The 19,920-nt window shown below is 48.9% G+C and overlaps 1 protein-coding gene across 1 annotated transcript in view; it reads right to left on the reverse strand.

Annotated features, from left to right (window-relative positions):
• Window positions 1-556: 556 nt before the first annotated feature.
• The window catches only part of LOC124775918 (receptor-interacting serine/threonine-protein kinase 4-like), a 64,093-nt gene continuing 44,729 nt past the window's right edge, over window positions 557-19,920 (reverse strand). Inside the window, exon 2 of the mRNA XM_047250762.1 lies at window positions 557-738. Coding sequence (XP_047106718.1) covers window positions 557-738 — 182 coding nt within the window. The remainder of the gene's footprint in view (window positions 739-19,920) is intronic.

Consider the following 19,920-nt stretch of genomic DNA (forward strand, 5'->3'; position numbering starts at 1 on the left):
TGTTTATCATCAGTATGAAAGTAATTCTTAGATATGAACAGAACATATAAAGTAAATAAATTTTATTGTGAACGATCTGTCAAAGAAAGTAGATGAAATTTATTGTAGTGAAGACTTAATTATACGAACTGACCATATTTATTTATTACCCCATTTTAAAGAAATAGCCTTGCTGAATCATTGCGGAAGGTTAGTATGATAACACTCATATGAATAACTATTTCTAAAAGCAGTTAGTGTGTAGAATGAGACATAATGGAATTAATTCATTATTCTACTCTATATAATGTTTCTAGCTTTTGATCTATCGCATCATAGGTTGCTATGTACCTGATACAGTGAAACAATATGTCTTTCTTCAGTGCTGTAGAGAAATAAGAGATTTTACATACAGAGAAGTAAATTTATCTACAATAATTTACACGAAAATGCAACACTAATGACTCAGCTCATGGGCTGACTGTATTCAAGCAGTATATCTACTTGGCTTTGCAGCTTTCTAGACAGGTTTCACGATGAGCGTGTTATCAACAACAATATGATTTTCTTTTCAATGTTAACAGCTTCCTGTGTTGAACTGTGTGAGTATGATGGCGTATGTGACGACTGCGGCCACGTATCCCGTCAGCAGCGTGCCGTCCACGCTGAACAGGGAACACGCGCTGAACTTGACGGGGCTGTGACGCACCTGCTGCGACACCTGGCGTAGCTGCTGGGAGATTTCTTCGTGGCCGCCACCTGCAGAAACAAGTGTCACACGCTGTGGTGATTAGATTGTACACTGCTCAAAATAAGCTTTAAACTATCCTCATGACATTATAGGTTTTCTTTCTTTCTTTTGTTAACACTCCTTTGACCTCAGGAGCACAGTAATTCAGTCAATTACAGAAACGAAGGAGACAGTGGACCTCCATTGTCAGTTCAGCTCACTAGAGCGCACAGTCTCCAATCGTGAACTGACAGTGTGGTTTGGATACACTGCTTAGTTTGTCAATAAGCCTCACGCCGTCTTTAGAAGGATAAGCCATGCAAACATTGTGGTGTTACGGCAGGAAGGGTTGCCAGAACATGAGGTGTCAGGCCTCACTGCTGGACACCAAAGCTACACCAGTAGAATGCTCAGCTTATATTGTGAGCCATAAAACACTGAAGATTTGCCTCATACTTCTTGCTCAAAGACAACAACACGAGGTGATGACTGCTACCTAAAAATTTTGATTTCTTACCCTAACGAAAGTGCAGTAAGGATTTTGAAAGCAACTGGAAGGTCTATAAATTTTCCCACTATACGCCCATTGCAAACAACAATGAAACCCACCTTCCCCCTCCCCCATCCCCATTAGCTTCATGATGCGCAGGAAGGCGGACAAGAGAATGTATTGAATGCAGTCTGGTCTCTTCAAACAAGTGCAGGATTTGTCTCATACTTCCTAAGAAAACAATTGGAAGTTATTATTGGTTGGCAGATCCTGAAGTATTCTTCAACTGCCTAATGGGTAAGTACGATAATGCAGCACCTTTGTTATTCTGATTATAATGCAAAGTTCCTTCGGCCATGCATGCCTGTCCAAAGGAACAGGCACTGTGGCGACCACAGCCATTACGAAACACATCAAATGAATTCGCAATTGCAAACAAGGACTATCATCAGCGGTAGAATGGAATGACGGCAATGAAAATTTGTGCCGGACCGGGACTCGAACCTGGATTTCCCGCTTATCGCGAGCGGTCGCCTTACCATTTGGCTCCCCGTGCACGACTCACGGCCACACCCAAAATTCCATATGTCGTCAACCGTGTGTTTACGACCTGGACTCGTACATCCATTACGTATATTCCCGTACAGGTCAGACGTTGTACTAGAAAGTCGCTTCCCCGGTATCGGCAGATAAATACGATATTACAGTGCCTGTGTTATTCTGATTAAGATGCAAAGTTCCTTTGGACATGCATGCATGTCCGAACCAACAGGCACTGTGGCTACCACAGCCGTTACGAAACACATCAAATGATTTGTTACATGTCTGAATTGACCATTGGCGCTTCCAAACATTTTAACAACTATTTTACAAGTGCTTAACTGAACAATTAAATGTGCTCAGGTTATCAGGGTGTGCCTTATGTAGATAGTTTGTGTCAAAAAAATTTGTGAAACTCTTTCTGAGAGTGTGCTCACTCGCTTACCATTCCCACAACCCACACTCTTAAACTATTTCAGTAGCAATGTGATTAGAACTGACGCACAGTGAACTAATACGATAGTAGTACCCAGTGATAAGTATCACAGACACAAATGAATCACTTATTTTGCAGATCCTAAAACACATGGATTTGTGGGGCAATTCGAATTTGTCTAAGACAGAAACAGATGTAACCCTGCTAACATTGCAGAAAAATGAGATGAGATGATTAAGAAGTCAGATTACCGAATCATTCTCTGAGGAACACCTTACCCGCAACACTTACAAACGTCATGATACATATAAGCTCCTCATGAAGGAATAACATAACAACTAAAACTGATCGATGTAGCAGAACGTTTTCTGAACTGTTGCATCTGGATTAGTACTGAAAAAGCACGAGATAGCGAATCATTCATTGATGCTGTGGTGTACGGGAAGGCTTCGCCGTTGAGTGATTGTAGGAGGATACAAGATGACTTGGACAAGATTTGTGATTGGTGTAAAGAATGGCAGCTAACTCTAAATATAGATAAATGTAAATTAATGCAGATGAATAGGAAAAAGAATCCCGTAATGTTTGAATACTCCATTAGTAGTGTAGCGCTTGACACAGTCACGTCGATTAAATATTTGGGCGTAACATTGCAGAACGATATGAAGTGGGACAAGCATGTAATGGCAGTTGTGGGGAAGGCAGACAGTCGTCTTCGGTTCATTGGTAGAATTTTGAGAAGATGTGGTTCATCTGTAAAGGAGACCGCTTATAAAACACTAATACGACCTATTCTTGAGTACTGCTCGAGCGTTTGGGATCCCTATCAGGTCGGATAGAGGGAGGACATAGAAGCAATTCAGAGGCGGGCTGCTAGATTTGTTACTGGTAGGTTTGATCATCACGCGAGTGTTACGGAAATGCTGCAGGAACTCGGGTGGGAGTCTGGAGGAAAGTAGGCTTTCTTTTCGTGGATCGCTACTGAGGAAATTTAGAGAACCAGCATTCGAGGCTGACTGCAGTAAAATTTTACTGCCGCCAACTTATATTTCGCGGAAAGACCACAAAGATAAGATAAGAGAGATTAGGGCTCGTACAGAGGCATATAGGCAGTCATTTTTCCCTCGTTCTGTTTGGGAGGGAAACAGGGAGAGAAGATGCTAGTTGTGATACGAGGTACCCTCCGCCACGCACCGTATGATGGATTGCGGAGTATGTATGTAGATGTAGATGTAGATTCTCCAACGACACAATATCACTGCTCACTTAAGCACTTCAACACACTTAAAGAAGAAATGAACACGACCAATGAAATTGGCATTCAAAAGACTTTTGCACTGAACGTTAGTAGTCTAACGATGTCGCAATACACAGTCTAACAGAAAAAGTGAAGCATCCAAAATACATTGTTGGATGTCACTGAAACTTTGTACACGTACACACTATCAGTTTCTTGACAACTGCATCGTACAATGCATGTCTTCAGAATGAGATTTTCAGTCTGCAGCGGGTTCCTGGCAGATTAAAACTGTGTGGTGGACCGGGACTCGAACTCGGCACCTTTGCCTTTCGCGGTCAAGTGCGCTACCATCTGAGCAACCCAATCACGACTCACGACCCGTCCTCACAGCTCTAATTCCGCCAGTATCTCGTCTCCTACGTTCCAAACTTCACAGAAGCTCACCTTTCTTCCAGGAGTGCTAGTACTGCAAGGTCTGCTGGAGAGCTTCTGTGAAGTTTGGAAGATAGGAGATTAGGTACTGGCCCAAGGCAAAGGTCCCGAGTTCGAGTCCCGGTCCACCACACAGTTTTAATCTGCCAGGAAGTTTCAATGCATGTCTTGCTTCTATTGTTTTCTCTGTACTACGCCTGTCTTAGCTAATGCGATGCATAAGGAAGGTGGGTTACCGCTGTTAATAGCGGGTGGCGTTTGACAGCAAACGTGCGGGTGAGGCCTTCTTGTTAGTCATGATTTTTTCGGTGGTCCCTCCGGCCCTCGACATTAGTTCCAGTGGCGACCACGTATACACAGGAACTCATTGCGTTTCACGCGGCTGTCTGCTGGGCTTCCACAACATAGTAAGCTACTTTTGAGGTTCATAAATTGGCGTTCTAAAGCTTCTGCGTCTTCATTTTAATTTCTTAAGCCCATAGCAGGTGTCTAGTCGTTCGCAGTTGGTTCATAGGTTACATTAGGCCGGGGACGTGTGCTTTTTTGCTGTTACATTCATGTTTTATCGGTTAGGCCGCGTTTACTCGATGTGGTACTGGTTGACTCAGAGGACTTTTTTGTGCCCTACCCACACGGGATCTCGCGTGCCACTTGATAAATTTGCTGGATTTTTTTACACGACTGGTATGAATCAGGGTATAGCCTGATGTTCACACTTGTATGGAGCATTTTAATGTTAATTAATTTTATGAAGAATCCCTCCTAGTTTTCCTTTTTTGTGTAGCGCCTGAAGATGGGATTTATGTCCTGAAATCCGGGTCGTGCGTACGATTTTATCCAAATACACGATTTGTAAAGTATACAACTGGAGCAGATTGAATCATTACGATAAAAGATTAGAGTTGCACTTTTCTGTGAGAGGTAGAATCGCCTCCAGACTGCGTACATGCTGTTCATATTTCGTGTTATCACCAAGCCTCGTAAGGTATTAAGGGCTGTGAGAAACATTAGATGTTGAGTAATCAGTGTAAAGGGCACGGAGTTGCCGCGTATGGGACAGCATTATCGGCACGTAATAGAGCTTCACTGTGGATCTCCATTTTGCCATTTGGTCGAATCGTGCAATTAGACGTGCCAGTGGCCTGATGTTGGACAGCATAGGAACGTGGGGGCAGGCATACTCGCTGTCAATATTCTGGTCGACTACGCCTGACCACCGCAAGGGGGGATAGCCGTGTTGTGCTCCAAGCACATAGTAACCCGTTCACAACTACGCCTGCCATCCTAGAGTAAGCAAAGATCATCTCCAATATTTTGTCATCCCACACCATTGACAGAAGACTAGAAGGCGCCAGACTAGGGAATTACCGGCCCACGCGTAGGCTACCGTTAGCTCAACACAAACGTTTGCGTTTACTGTGATGTCGTGACTGTGACTGGGAAGCATGGGCTGCTGACGAGTGGCGCCACGTTGTGTTCAAGGATGGACTGTGGTTCTCCACTACTCCACATGACAATCGTCGCTGACTATGGCGGCGACCTGGCGAGATATCCCGGGATTCTAATGTTCGGGCGTCACGATGTGCGTGCGAAGCCATCGGGTATGACTTCAAGGCATGGCTGGTACTGGTCGAGGTAAATCTGACGGCGCAACGTTGCGTTTTGGACATACTGCGTCATCATGTGTTATCCCTCATGCGACAGTATCGTGGTGCCACTTTTCAGCAGTGCAATGTTCGTCCATACATGCAACGTGTCTCTATCAACTGCCTGCAAGATGTCGAGGTACGGCTGCGGCCAAGGTCGCCACATCTGTTCCCAATAGAACCAGCACGGACTCTTTTCTCTCACAATGCCAGTAGCGGGACACGAAAACCAAATTACTACACTTGTGGGTCGTTTCGCCTCAGGAGAGGATAAAACTACTTTATGACCGATTCAAGCATCCCAGCCAGAGGGAGCACAATGTCAATATTAATATGCGGGTTCATACAGTCAAGTTCTTTGCAAATTTGGTTCGGCATTGAAATCATGGAAATAACATCACACACCCTATCAAGCCATGAATTTTTATTCCGTTTCCCCTTCCCCTTCTGGGTGCTTCACTTTTTTGTCAGGCAGCAAATAAATCCAGAACTATACATGAATATGAAGTACATCACGAAATAAGCAAACTGAGGTCAAACTAAGCTTATCTTGTAATAGGACAGTAGAGTTCTTTAAATCTTCTTAATAACCAGCTAACTGCATACCGGGAAAAAATCGAGTCTCTCGAATTCTGGACGTTTTATCGACATGGTCCGGCAGATAGGCGCAGTTTCAATTGGGCTGGTTGGTTGATTCGGCGGAGGGAACCAAACAGACAGTTCATCGGTCCCATCGGATTAGGGAAGGAAGACGGACGTGCCCTTTCAAAGGAACAGTCCCGGCATTTGCCTCAAGTGATTTAGGGAAATCAAAGAAAATCTAAATCAGGATGGTCGGACGCGGGTTTGAACCGTCTTCCTCCCGAAGGCGAGTCCAGTGTGCTAGCCATTGCGACACCTAGCTCGGTATTTAATTTAGAAAACATCAAAATTTAAGGGCGAGCACCAACCTATTGGGTCTATTTACACGAGAGCCAGTACAATTCTGCATGAATTACGATAATCTCAACAAGGATAACCGATCTCCCACGAGGAATAGATGTCCGATTTTGAGCGATGTAATCGTGTAATGACGAATGGAAAAACTCGTAGAAGCCGACCTCGGTGAAGATCAGTTTGGATTCCGCAGAAATGTTGAAACACGTGAGGCAATACTGACCCTACGATTTATCTTAGAAAATAGATTAAGAAAAGGCTAACCTACGTTTCTACCATTTGTAGACTTAGAGAAAGCTTTTGACAATGTTGATTGGAATACTCTCTTTCATCAAATTCTGAAGGTGGCAGGGGTAAAATACAGGGAGTGAAAGGCTATTTACAATTTGAACGGAAACCAGATGGCAGTTATAAGAGTCGAGGGGCATGAAAGGGAAGCAGTGGCTGGGAAGGGAGTGAGACAGGGTTGTGGCCTATCGCCAATGTTATTCAATCTGTATAATGAGCAAACAGTAAAGAAAACAAAAGAAAAATTCGGAGTAGGTATTAAAATCCATGGAGAAGAAATAAAAACTTTGATGTTCACCGATGACATTGTAATTCTGTCAGAGACAGCAAAGAACCTGGAAGAACAGCTGTACGGAATGGACAGTGTCCTGAAAGGAGGATATGAGATGAACATCAACAAAAGCAAACCGAGGATAATGGAATGTAGTCGAATTAAATCGGGTGATGCTGCGGGAATTAGATTAGAAAATGAGACGCTTAAAGTAGTAAATGATTTTTTGCTATTTGGGGAGCAAAATAACTGACGATGGTCGAAGTAGAGATGATATAAAATGTAGACTGGCAATGGCAAGGAAAGCGTTTCTGAAGAAGAGAAATTTGTTAACATTGAGTGTAGATTTAAGTGTCAGGAAGTCGTTTCTGAAAGTACTTGTATGGAGTGTAGCCATGTATGGAAGTGAAACGTGGACGATAAACAGTTTAGACAAGAAGAGAGTAGAAGCTTTCGAAATGTGGTGCTACAGAAGATCGGTAGATCACGTAACTGAATAGAATTGGAGAGAAGAGAAATTTGTGTCACAACTTGACTAGAAGAAGGGATCGATTGATGGGCATATTCTGAGGCATCAAGGGATCACCAATTTAGTATTGGAGGGCAGCGTGGAGGGCAAAAATCGTAGAGGGAGACCAAGAGATGAATACACTAAACAGATTCAGAAGGATGTAGGTTGCAGTAGGTACTGGGAGATGAAGAAGCTTTCACAGGATAGAGTAGCATGAAGAGCTGCATCAAACCAGTCTCTGGACTGAAGACCACAACAAGAACAGTCGTGTAATAGCTTCGAACCCAAAACATCGAAAGTGATACTTCGGGAGACTGTCCCCAATGCCTGAGTCAGCAGTGATCCTGACCAGTAGGTTGGAAGGGAGTCATGCTCCTATTCTGCTATAGTTTTGGGTAGCTCTGAAGAAAGAGTTTATTTATTTGTATCGTGCAAAACGAAGGAACGAGAATAGTTCGTAGTATTCAGCTGAAGTTACATTCAATGAGGTTCTTCCTGAATTATACATTTTATCGCATTTTCAAAATATATGTATTCATTTATCAAATTTTTCACTGACAATTCATTACAATTTGAAGTTAATAATTATGCTCGTACCTATAGCAGTGGAACTTACCTCAAAGACTGTCTGTCACTGAATATGATTTTTACATCTCTACCGTCTCAAACCACAAACAATATATTTTTAAACAAATTAATTACAAAACCATATTTATTTCCTTAATATAAAAAGCGTGACTGTGAAATAAGACAGCGGTTCAGTGTGCAACCACAAAAACCTTCAGTCTTATGCCCATTAGCACTAAATGTCTGACAGGTAGCGAATAAAATGTAAAATCTGAACTGAAATTCTAATATTCTGGTTCTGCACCTCCATGGGGATCGATCTGGAGAGGGGTGGCGATATCCGCAACTCCAGGGTTGCAAGAAACACGCTGCATGGGATGGCCATTAGACCTCTAGAAGAACTTATAGTAAATAACCGGCTCCGGGGTGGATCGGCAATTCATGTCTCCTCATTAAAGCCTTTTTCGAGATTTTCTGGACTTGGCCTTTGATCTGAATCTCTGTTTATTCATCTGTTGTTGTGCAAGGCGATTCTGGTTTCGTCCTCCGTTACCAATGTGAGCTCAGGTTACTTGGAGTCGTGACGTTCGCTCTCAACAGCATTTCCGTCTATCCACGTTGCCTCGATCTTGCTTTCCACTCGCTTACAAGTTTATTGCACTGGCCTGCTTACATTTTATCGGGTTGCGACACAAAATATTCTCTCCTCTATCCTGTTCTATGTGATGCGGGAACTTTTACTGAAAACCTAGGAGCAAGTGTAGTGCAACAGACAGATTTTTACAGTTTTTTTTGTTATGAATACTTCATTATGTTCCTCTAGCAGAGTGTGTTGCATAAAATCCAAATATTTTGATGTTTTGCGTTACTTGATATATGTTTCACTTACAGCATGAGCAGTGTCAACGACAGTGTTTTTGTTCGTAAATCCAGTACATCACGTATTTAAAAATCTGTTAATGGCTAATATGTAGTTGAACAGACAAACGTATTATGTTTATGTACCCTGCAATGTGACACACGATCTCAACAAATATATCACAAATCATATAAAAATTGTGGGATTAACTGACCTCATGCGTGTCATAAAACATAATACAACTTGTCCTTGAACGCTTTCTGGCTCTATCGATCCTTGACAGCAGTCGTGTTTTCCTGCTATTAACGAGTCGCAGTAGCCAGCTTTACTTTCGAAGGAACCTTTTAGAACGTCACACGTGGGTATAAAGTCACACACTGAAGAGCATATCAATATGCCACTAATTAGAGTACCAAAGTCGAAAGTAAGTTTTGCAATCACTGGTTTTGTACCGAACATATTACCTATTCCAACACCATGCCCTTAACAACACACAATATAGCACAATTGCAATAATAAAGTGTACATCTACAAACCTGCGGTGTTCCAAATGAGTAATGCTTCGGCGAATATAGCTGTCTTATTTGCTTCTGATGATGTCACTTGACAGGTAATAACTAAGCACATTACTTGTAGAATTAATACTGTGATGATGCATATCATAAATGGAATTTCAAGTACAAATACATTATAATCCATCAAAAAGAGTGAAATTCCCCAGAACACAAATATTATGGTTGTTAGAAGATTCTGTATAACAAATGCAGCGATTGTGAATGAATAGTCATCATTCAAAGAGGAGGTGATACAGCTTAGTTTCATGTGGTGAACTTGAATCTCCAGTAATCGTTTGCGTGGTGTTACTAAGTGTCTCTGTGCGAGATTTAATTGATTCACTGTGGAAACGGAGTGGCCTGCAGATCTTCTGAACAGACTTATTAAGTCCAGTCGTCTGTGCTGCAAATACTCGCAACGGAGATCGGCCACTAGCGCGAAGTTGAGAGATCTGAAGTTTCGGGAGAGGGTCGCACAAAGTACCAAGAACTGGAGTAAGACTAGAAATGTAACAAAAGTGTCAACAAGGACAATTGAAAGAAGTAGGTATTTTCGAATGTAACAGTAGCCGATGGTAGCAATTAAGGCGAAGAAACTCAAAAATGACACAGTAATAAGGAAAACCTTTATTTTCCCGTCTTCTGGCTTGACGACACGTCCAAACACTGTCTCTGGTACGTGAATATCTTCAATCAGCCCCTCAAATGTTTTCTTACAGTGACACCAGCAGTGAAGCATGACAGCAGGTGTTGCAATGGTGATCAATAAAGAGGCGACTGAACCTGGTAAGAACCAACGACGCCACGCTTCATGATTTACTGAGCGACTCAAGTCTTGCATCGCACAGAGGCCGAGGTACAGAATTACTGCTAAAGCAGAGAAACTGTAGAGACGGGAGCAGAAAGCGAGCAGACACCCACGAGGGCGAAACGGGGACACTCCAGACAAGGCGCACAGCAGTAGCACCGCCTGCAGACCCTTAGGAAGGCCTGCACGGGTCGGAGGAGGCGCCATCTCTCCCTTCTTCGAGTTTAGACTGATATGGCGCAGACTTTGCTCTTTCCATTTCATTAGTGAACTGAAATTCAAACCCATTAGTTAATGAGACAACGTCAATCAAAAATGCACTGAGCGTAAATGTTGACAGTAGATTGAAAAGCACTATCATCGGAGTTATTAACTGTTCTTCCACATTAGGCATTACATGTTTTCAGCAACAACTGACAAATATTGTATCGGTTAAACAGGCCGCTCTTTTAAATTAAGGTATAAATAACACTCACAGCCACGAAAGAAAACGGTTTGGGACAGCATTTATGTGATACTGTTCATTTCATAGGAAGCAATGAGAGTTGTATGCGTATTCTTCACAGAGTGGATTAAGGCCGTGCTCTTAATTTGTTAGAGGAGCTTGAAATTTATAAAGCAATCAAATAGAGAACCAACTAAACGGCGTAACTAGCAACATGACTTTGTGCTCAATGCCTGCTTTGCTTTTATTTGACAATGCTTTACTCTAATCACTTTTTTTTTAAGTGTGTGGTGGTGGTGCTGAAGTCTGATCAACTTCGTTGATTTTTACTTCGGTAGGGAATGGAAAGGGTAAAAATTTTCGCTTTATTTATTTATTCTTCTTTCAGCTTTAGTTTGGGCACACAGAAGGGTTTTTTAACTCACTGCTTTTGGTGTGTGTTTGAAAACATGTGTGTAGAAGTGCTAAAGGACTTTATGTCCTTAAATTATGGAGAATTACGTAGGGATAACATTTACGGAGGCTCAAATACTGTCGCCTTCGGTACTTTATATTGGTGGTTGCGTTAAGGGCTCTACCGTATCTAATGAGATGTACTGTTGCTTATCATGTCCAGCCTCCGAAATAAGGTTCTTGCCTTCTCCTTGAACTTGTCTGAAAGGCATGATTCCGGATCCATCATTGAGCTCCAATGATCCATCATACACACGCTAATCACTGCTTTTTTTTTTCTTTATTGTCATTTTGAAACCTGTATACAGGCAGGCCTGCAGCAGCATACTACGCCGCTCTTTGGCCGCAGAGAAACACAAAGATACAATGAAGACAATTAGAGAAAAAACATGGTGGACATATAAAGGGAGACAAACACTTTTTAAAAAACAAGGTGCCGTTCACGGGCGTAGAGTCCAAGATAAAATTGTTCAGACACTTGGACACAGACAGAAACAAAAATTGTCACACGTGAACGTAGGTGCACAAAAGGAATAACATTGAACCACTTAAGTACAAAACGACGGCACACACAGAACACGAGGCGTTGATCTCCGGCGCGCGAATGTTCACTAACCGTGTACGAGTCCGGGGACCTGCCAAGAGAGGAGGAGGGGGGGTGGGAGAGGGAGTGGGGAGAGCAGATGCCATGGGCAGGGGAGACAGGGGGAAGGGAGGAATGGGGAGGGGAAGCCCGAGGGGAAGGGGGGTGGAGGGAGGGGACGGGGGAAAAGGGAAAGGAAGGGAGGGAGGGTGCCTAAAGGAAAGGACACAGGAAGTGGGGGGGGAGGATCAAAGTTGATAGGAGGGGTAGATGGAGGGGAGGAGGACATCATCAGGGAGGGGGAGCTGGCGGAAGCCACCTTGGGAGAGGGTAAGGAGGGTGGAGACATGGAGACCGGGTGGGACGTGGGAATACAGGCGCAGCAGCAGATGGGGGTGGGAGAGGATGGGTGAGACAAGCGGATGAGGAGGATCGAGTTTGCGGGAGGTGTACAGGATCCGTATCCTTTCAAGGAAGAGGAGGAGATGAGGGAAGGGGATGAGATTGTACAGGATCCACATGGGGGAGGGGAGACGGACGCGATAGGCGAGGCACGGATGCGATAGGCGAGGTGGAGAGCATGGCGTTCAAGGATTTGGAGGGATTTATAAAAGGTAGGGGGGGCGGAGATCCATGCCGGATGGGCGTAATAAAGGATAGGGCAGATGAGGGATTTATAGGTGTGGAGGAAGGTCGAGGGGTCCAGACCCCACGTACGGCCGGAAAGGAGCTTGAGGAGACGGAGTTGGGAGCGTGCCTTGGCTTGGATTGTCCAGAGATGGGGGCTAATCACAGCTTTTTTTTTCTTTATTGTTATTTTGAAACCTGTAGTACAGGCAGGCCTGCAGCAGCATACGACGCAGCTCTTTGGCCGCAGAGAAACACAGATATACAAATGAAGACATTTAGAGAAAAAACATGGTGGACATATAAACGTAGACAACACATTTTAAAATACAAGGTGCCGTTCACGGGCGTAGAGTCCAAGATAAAATTGTTCAGACACTTGGACACAGACAGAAACGAAAAGTGTCACACGTGAACGTAGGTGCACAAAACGAATAACACTGAACCACTTAAGCCCAAAACGTCGGCACACACAGAACACAAGGCGTTGATCTCCGGCGCGCGAATATTCACTGACCGTGTACGAGTCCGGGGACCTGCCAAGAGAGGAGGAGTGGGGGAGGGAGGGAGAGGGGAGAGCAGATGCCATGGGCAGGGGAGACAGGGGGAAGGGAGGAGGGGGCAGGGGAAGCCTAGGGGGGAAGAGGGATGGAGGGAGGGGATGGGGGAAAAGGAAAAGGAAAGGAGGGAGGGTGCCTAAAGGAAAGGACACAGGAAGTGGGGGGGCGGAGGATCAAAGTTGATAGGAGGGGTAGATGGAGGGGAGGAGGATATCATCAGGGAGGGGGAGCTGGCGGAAGCCACCTTGGGAGAGGGTAAGGAGGGTGGAGAGATGGAGACCGGGTGGGACGTGGGAATACAGGCGCGGCAGCGGACGGGGGTGGGAGAGGATGGGTGAGACAAGCGGATGAGGAGGATCGAGTTTGCGGGAGGTGTACAGGAGCCGTATCCTTCAAGGAAGAGGTGGGGGAAGGGGATGAGATCGTACAGGATCCGCGTGGGGAGGGGTAGACCGATGCGATAGGCAAGGCGGAGAGCATGGCGTTCAAGGATTTGGAGGGATTTATAAAAGGTAGGGGGAGCGGAGATCCATGCCAGATGGGTGTAACAAAGGATAGGGCGGATGAGGGATTTATGGGTGTGGAGGAGGGTGGAGGGGTCCACACCCCACGCATGGCCGGAAAGGAGCAGTCACTGTTTTTTTTTTTTTTACTTTATTGTTATTTTAAAGCCTGTACAACAGGCAGGCTGGCAGCAGCACACTACGCTGCTCTTCAGCCATAGAAGACACAAGCAGCAAAAACTGGGAGAAGACACAAGTTACAGAACGGTGGGCAATAAAACAGGAGACACATAGAGACAAACACGGAGCCGTTCACACTCGTCGATAATCCACACTGCTAACTGATGAGACGACGCACGAACACTGAAGATGACGATGGCACTGGTGAACGAGGGAGTGTGACGGTGAACACTGAACACTAAACACGACGGCACACACGAAACGCTGATGGCGGTGATCTCCGGCGCGCGAATGTCCACGTAGCGTGTGCGAGTCCGGGGACCTGCCAAGAGGTGAACAGGGGTGAGGTGGGGGAGAGGGGAGAAAAAGGATGCCAATGGCTGAGGAGACAGGGGCAGGAGGAGAGGGACAGGGGAGGGGTGGCCCGGGGGAGGAGGGGGGAGAAAAGGAGGAGGGAAGGAAAAGGGAGAGAAGGGAGGGAGGGTGCCCAGAGGAGCAAACACAGGAGGAGGGTGGGAGTATCAAAGTTGGTAGGAGGGGTAGATGGAGGGGAGGAGGGCATCATCAGGGAGGGGGAGCTGGCGGAAGCCACCTTGGGAGAGGGTAAGGAGGGTGGAGAGATGGAGACCGGGTGGGACTTGGGAATACAGGCGCGGCAGCGGGCGGGGGTGGGAGAGGATCGGGGAGACGAGCGGGTGAGGAGAATCGAGTTTGCGGGAGGTGTACAGGATCCGTAGCCTTTCAAGGAAAAGGAGGAGATGGGGGAAGGGGATGAGATCGTACAGAATCCGCGTGGGGGAGGGGAGACGGATGCGATAGGCGAGGCGGAGAGCATGACGTTCAAGGATTTGGAGGGATTTATAAAAGGTAGGGGGGGCGGAGATCCAAGCCGGATGGGCATAACAAAGGATAGGACAGATGAGGGACTTATAGGTGTGGAGGATGGTGGAGGGGTCCAGACCCCACGTACGGCCGGAGAGGAGCTTGAGGAGACTGAGTCGGGAGCGTGCCTTGGCTTGGATTGTCCGGAGGTGGGGAGTCCAGGTGAGGCGACGGTCGAGGGTGACGCCAAGTTACTTAAGGGTGGGAGTGAGGGTGATAGGACGGCCATAGATGGTGAGATAGAAATCAAGGAGGCGAAAGGAAGGGGTGGTTTTGCCTACAATGATCGCCTGGGTTTTGGAGGGATTGACCTTGAGCAACTTTTTTTTTTTTTTTTTCCTTTATTGTAATTTGGACACCCCATACAAGGTGGGCTGGCAGCGGAACAGTGTACTCCGCTCTTCAGCCATAAGCAGTACAATAAAAAAGAAAGGGAGACAGACAAGTAACAGAATGGCGGTTTAAAAAACAGGAGATACAATAGTTAAAAAAACAGGAGATACAATAGTTAAAAAAACATGAAGCCGTTCACACTTGATGAAACAAACAAGAAAAACCGTCGGCACTGGGCACAAACACTGACGAGGTAGATGACACACGTGAACGAAGGAGCGTGGACGGCGAAAAACACTGAGGCACAGACACGACGGCACAGACACTAAAACGAGGGCGATGATCTCCGGCGCGCAAAAGTTCACGAGGCGTGTGCGAGTCCGGGGACCTGCCAAGAGAGGAGGGTGAGGAGGAGGAGGAGGAGGAGGGGGAGTGGGAAAGCGAGAGGGGAGAGCAGGGACGCCACGGGCAGGAGAAAGAGGGGGGAGAGAGGAAGGGGGAGGGGAAGCCCGGAAGAAGAGGGGGTAGGGAGGGGAAGGGGGAAAAGGAAAGAGAAGGGAAAGGAAGAGAAAGGAGGGAGGGTGCCGAAGGGAAAGGACACCAGGAGGGAGGGGGGGCAGGGTCAAAGTTGATAGGAGGGGTAGATGGAGGGGACGAGGACATCATCAGGGAGAGGGAGCTGGCGGAAACCACCTTGGGAGAGGGTAAGGAGGGTGGAGAGATGGAGACCAGGTGGGACGTGGGAGTACAGGCGCGGCAGCGGGCGGGGGTGGGAGAGGATCGGGGAGACAAGCGGGTGAGGAGGATCGAGTTTACGGGAGGTGTATAGGATTCGTATCCTTTCGAGGAAGAGGAGGAGGTGAGGGAAGGGGATAAGGTCATACAGGATCCGCGTGGGGGAAGGGAGACGGATGCGATAGGCAAGGCGGAGAGCATGGCGTTCAAGGATTTGGAGGGATTTATAAAAGGAAGGGGGGGCGGAGATCCAGGCGGGATGGGCGTAACAGAGGATAGGGCGGATGAGGGACTTATAGGTGTGGAGGATGGTGGAGGGGTCCAGACCCCACGTTCGGCCGGAAAGGAGCTTGAGGAGACGGAGTCGGGAACGTGCCTTGGCTTGGATTGTCTGGAGATGGGGAGTCCAGGAGAGGCGACGGTCGAGGGTGACGCCAAGGTACTTAAGGGTGGGGGTGAGAGCGATGGGACGGCCATAAACGGTGAGATAGAAATCAAGGAGGCGGAAGGAGGGAGTGGTTTTGCCTACAATGATCGCCTGGGTTTTGGAAGGATTGACCTTGAGCAACCACTGGTTGCACCAAGCGGTGAACCGGTCAAGATGGGATTGGAGAAGGTGTTGGGAGCGTCGCAGGGTGGGGGCAAGGGCAAGGAAGGCGGTGTCATCGGCAAACTGGAGAAGGTGGACGGGGGGGTGACGGCGGCGGCATGTCCGCCGTGTACAACAAGTACAGAAGGGGGGAGAGGACGGAGCCTTGGGGCACACCGGCGGAGGGGAAAAAGGTGTAGGAATCGGTGTTATGGATGGTGACATAGGAAGGACGGCGGGAGAGAAAGGAACCGATCAGACGAACGTAGTTAATGGGAAGTGCGAAGGTTTGGAGCTTGAAGAGGAGACCGGAATGCCATACGCGGTCATATGCGCGTTCGAGGTCAAGAGAGAGGAAGATTGCGGAGCGACGGGAATTGAGCTGTTCGGAAAGGAGATGAGTGAGGTGAAGGAGAAGATCGTCGGAAGAGAAGGACGGCCGAAAGCCACACTGGGTAACGGGGAGGAGGCGGTGCTGGCGGAGATGCTGGTGGATGCGGCGGGTGAGGATAGATTCCAGGACCTTGCTGAAGACCGAGGTAAGGCTGATGGGACGGTAGGAGGAGACGGCGGACGGCGGTTTGCCAGGTTTGAGGAACATGAGGATACGGGAGGTTTTCCACAGGTCGGGGTAGTAACCGGTGGACAGGACTACATTGTAGAGCCTGGCCAGGGTGGAGAGAAAAGAGACAGGAGCTTCACGAAGGTGACGGTAGGTGACACGATCGTGACCAGGAGCGGTGTTGCGTTTGGTGCGGAGTGTATTGATGAGATCCTGTGTGGTGATGGGGGCATTAAGGTCCGTGTGTGGAATGTTGTCCAAGTACTGGAAACCAGGAGCGAGGGGAGGGACAGAGGTGTCAGTTCGATCGCGGATATCTGGGAAGAGGGAGTAATCGAACTGGGGATCATCAGGGATGGAAAACACATCGGACAGGTAGGAGGCAAAGTGATTGGCCTTACTAAGGGCGTCAGGGAAGGGGTGATCATCGTGGAGAAGAGGATAGTAGGGGGAGGGTTTAGTTCCGGTAAGGCGACAGAAGGCGGTCCAGAACTTGGACGAGTTTATAGGGAGGGTAGCAGTTAAACGGGTGCATGTCTGTCGCCAGTCCCGGCGTTTCTTGGCCGCGAGCAAATTTCGAATGTGTCGCTGTAGTTGCCGGTGGCGTCGTAGGGTGTCCGGGTCACGCGTGCGGAGGAAGGCACGGTAGAGACGACGGGATTCACGGAGGAGGAGGACGGCCTGTGGTGGTAAGGTAGGATGGTGGGGGTGGATGGCAACAGTAGGGACGTGGGCCTCCACGGCCTCAGACAAGGTCTGCTGGAGAAAGGAGGCGGCATGGGTGACATCATCGGGACGGCGGTAGGCGAGAGGGTGGCTATCGACCTGAGTGGAGAGGGTATCCCGGTAGGCATTCCAGTTGGCACGGGAATAGTCATGGATGTACTTAGGGGGAGGGTCATGACGAGGGTCGGGGCGGGGGCGACGGCCGTCTGAAACGGTGAGGAGGACAGGGAGATGGTCGCTACCAATAGGCTCCAGGACATCCACCGTAATGCGACCAAGGAGGTTGGGGGAGGAGAGGATAACATCGGGAGTGGAGTTGGATTCGGGACGAGTGTGCTGGGGGATGGGGATGAGGTCGCCTTGAAGGGAGGAGAGGAACCGATGCCACCGCCGTAACTGGGCAGCGGAGCGACTATGGATGTTGAGGTCGGCGGCGATCACATAGGAGGAGAAGGTACGGTCGATGTGGGAGAGGAAGTCGAAAGGAAGAGGGGCGTTGGGGCGGACATAGATGGTGGCACAGGTAATGGTAAGGCCGGGGAAGAAGAGACTAAGGATCAGGTGTTCGGTGGGGTCGGGAAGGAGAGGCTGGAGCCGAACGGGGATCTGGCGGTGGTGGCCAATGGCAACTCCGCCACGCGCAACTGGGAGGGGATTATCGGAGCGGTGGAGGAGATAGGGGGAGGTGTGGATGGAGTGGTGGGGTTGGAGGAAGGTTTCATTGAGGAGGAAGGCATCCACACGGTGGGTAGCAAGGGTGTGCAGGAAGAGGTTCTTGTTGGCGGGAAGGGAGCGGATATTGTTGAAAAGGATACGATGCTGTCGCGCCATGATAAGGACTTATACGAGGGTGTCAAGGCGGGAGAAGGTGAAATGGGCCTGGTTATTGGAAAAGGTGGCGTACATTTTAAGGTGGAATATGGAACGGGCGGCGAGGGAGATCTGTTGTAAGGTGTGGGGGCGCTGAAAGGGATGGACGTTTTGAAGGACAATGGTGAGGAACCTGATGATGTCCTCAGCAGTGGGGGGGGGACGAAGGGAATTGCCAGGAGGGGTGGGGGCGTCCAGGGGACGGACAGGTACGGTGAGTTCAGGAGTGGTGGGAGGGGGTCGGGCTTTGCACTTTTGGGAGTAGGTGGGGTGGGGGAGGCTGCAGGTATTACAGGAGGGAGGGGATTGGAAGTTGGGGCACTGCCGGAGGAAGTGCGCTTGCCGACAATGTGGGCAGGTGGGGGCCTCGCGGCACTCTGCTGTTGGATGTGCATTGTAGCGCAGACATCTCTGGCAGCGCAGGGATTGAGGGGGGGGAACGGGAGGGGTCGACCTTGTACCGCTGATTGAAGAGGAGGGCACCCTCCTTCAGGAGACGGTCAATGGAGGGGGCGTCCTCAGAGAAAACCCGCATAAGGCGGGTGGGGCCGGTCGCGTTGAAAATGCGGCGGACCGCCCGCACCTCCAGGGTGGGATGGGCCTTCAGCTCCGCCAGCACCTCCTCCTCCGTGATCGACGGGCTAAGCCGAGTGATCACGGCGGTGAGGGTCGGCGGGCGACGCGGGGGTTGGGGTTGGCGGGTAGGAGATGGGGAGGGAGCAGGGGTGAGGGAGGCGTGAGGACCAAAACGGGTGATGGGGAGGCGGGAGAGGATGTCAGTATGGAGGGTTGGGCTGGGGGAGGAGATAAGAACAGAATCCCGTCTGGGAGTAAGGAGAGAGATGGGGACGCCAGGGAAATGTTGGCGGAGGAGGAGGGAGAGATTCCGGGCCTCGAGGAAGGAAGGATCGGGACGGGACAGGAGATATTTGTAGAGACCGGGTGGGGAGGAGGAGGAGGAGGAGGAGGAGGAGGAGGAGGAGGAGGAGGAGGAGGAGGAGGGAGCGGGGCCTGGTGGGGAGACGTCCATGGCATTTTGGGGTGGGGATGGCGGGCGGGGTGGAGCCTTTTTAGGAGCAGAGGAAGTGGAGGCGCCACTAGGGCGTTTGACAGCGGCAGATGGGCGGGTGGTGACAGGAGGGACGGGAACGATGGGGAGGTGGTGGGAAGGGACAGGTCCCGGCACGGACGCAGCAGTTGGCGCCGGAGATAGTGACTGTGACGGTGCAGGCGAATGTGGCAGTGATGGTGATGGTGATGGTGACGATGAGGACGGTGGTGGCGGTGGCGGCGGTGATGGCGATGGCGACGGGGAGAGCTGGGCGTGGGCAGTGGCCCGACGGGCCACCACCCTAGCCGGAGCTGCAGTGACAGGCTGGGGGAGTGGGGGGAAAGGATCAGAACGAGAGGAAGATGCGGGAGAGGGGGCGACAAAGAGCGAGGGCGAAGGGATAGAGAGGAGGGGAGGGATGGAAGGAGGGGGGTGGGACTGGGCACACCAAGTAATAGTGGTGGAGGCGGCGGAAGGGGACGTATACACGATGGCGGTGGTGGTAGTAGTGACGGTGGTGGTGGTGGTGGTGGT

Source organism: Schistocerca piceifrons, chromosome 2 (genome assembly GCF_021461385.2).
Source record: "Schistocerca piceifrons isolate TAMUIC-IGC-003096 chromosome 2, iqSchPice1.1, whole genome shotgun sequence".
Taxonomy (NCBI): Eukaryota; Metazoa; Arthropoda; class Insecta; order Orthoptera; family Acrididae; genus Schistocerca; species Schistocerca piceifrons.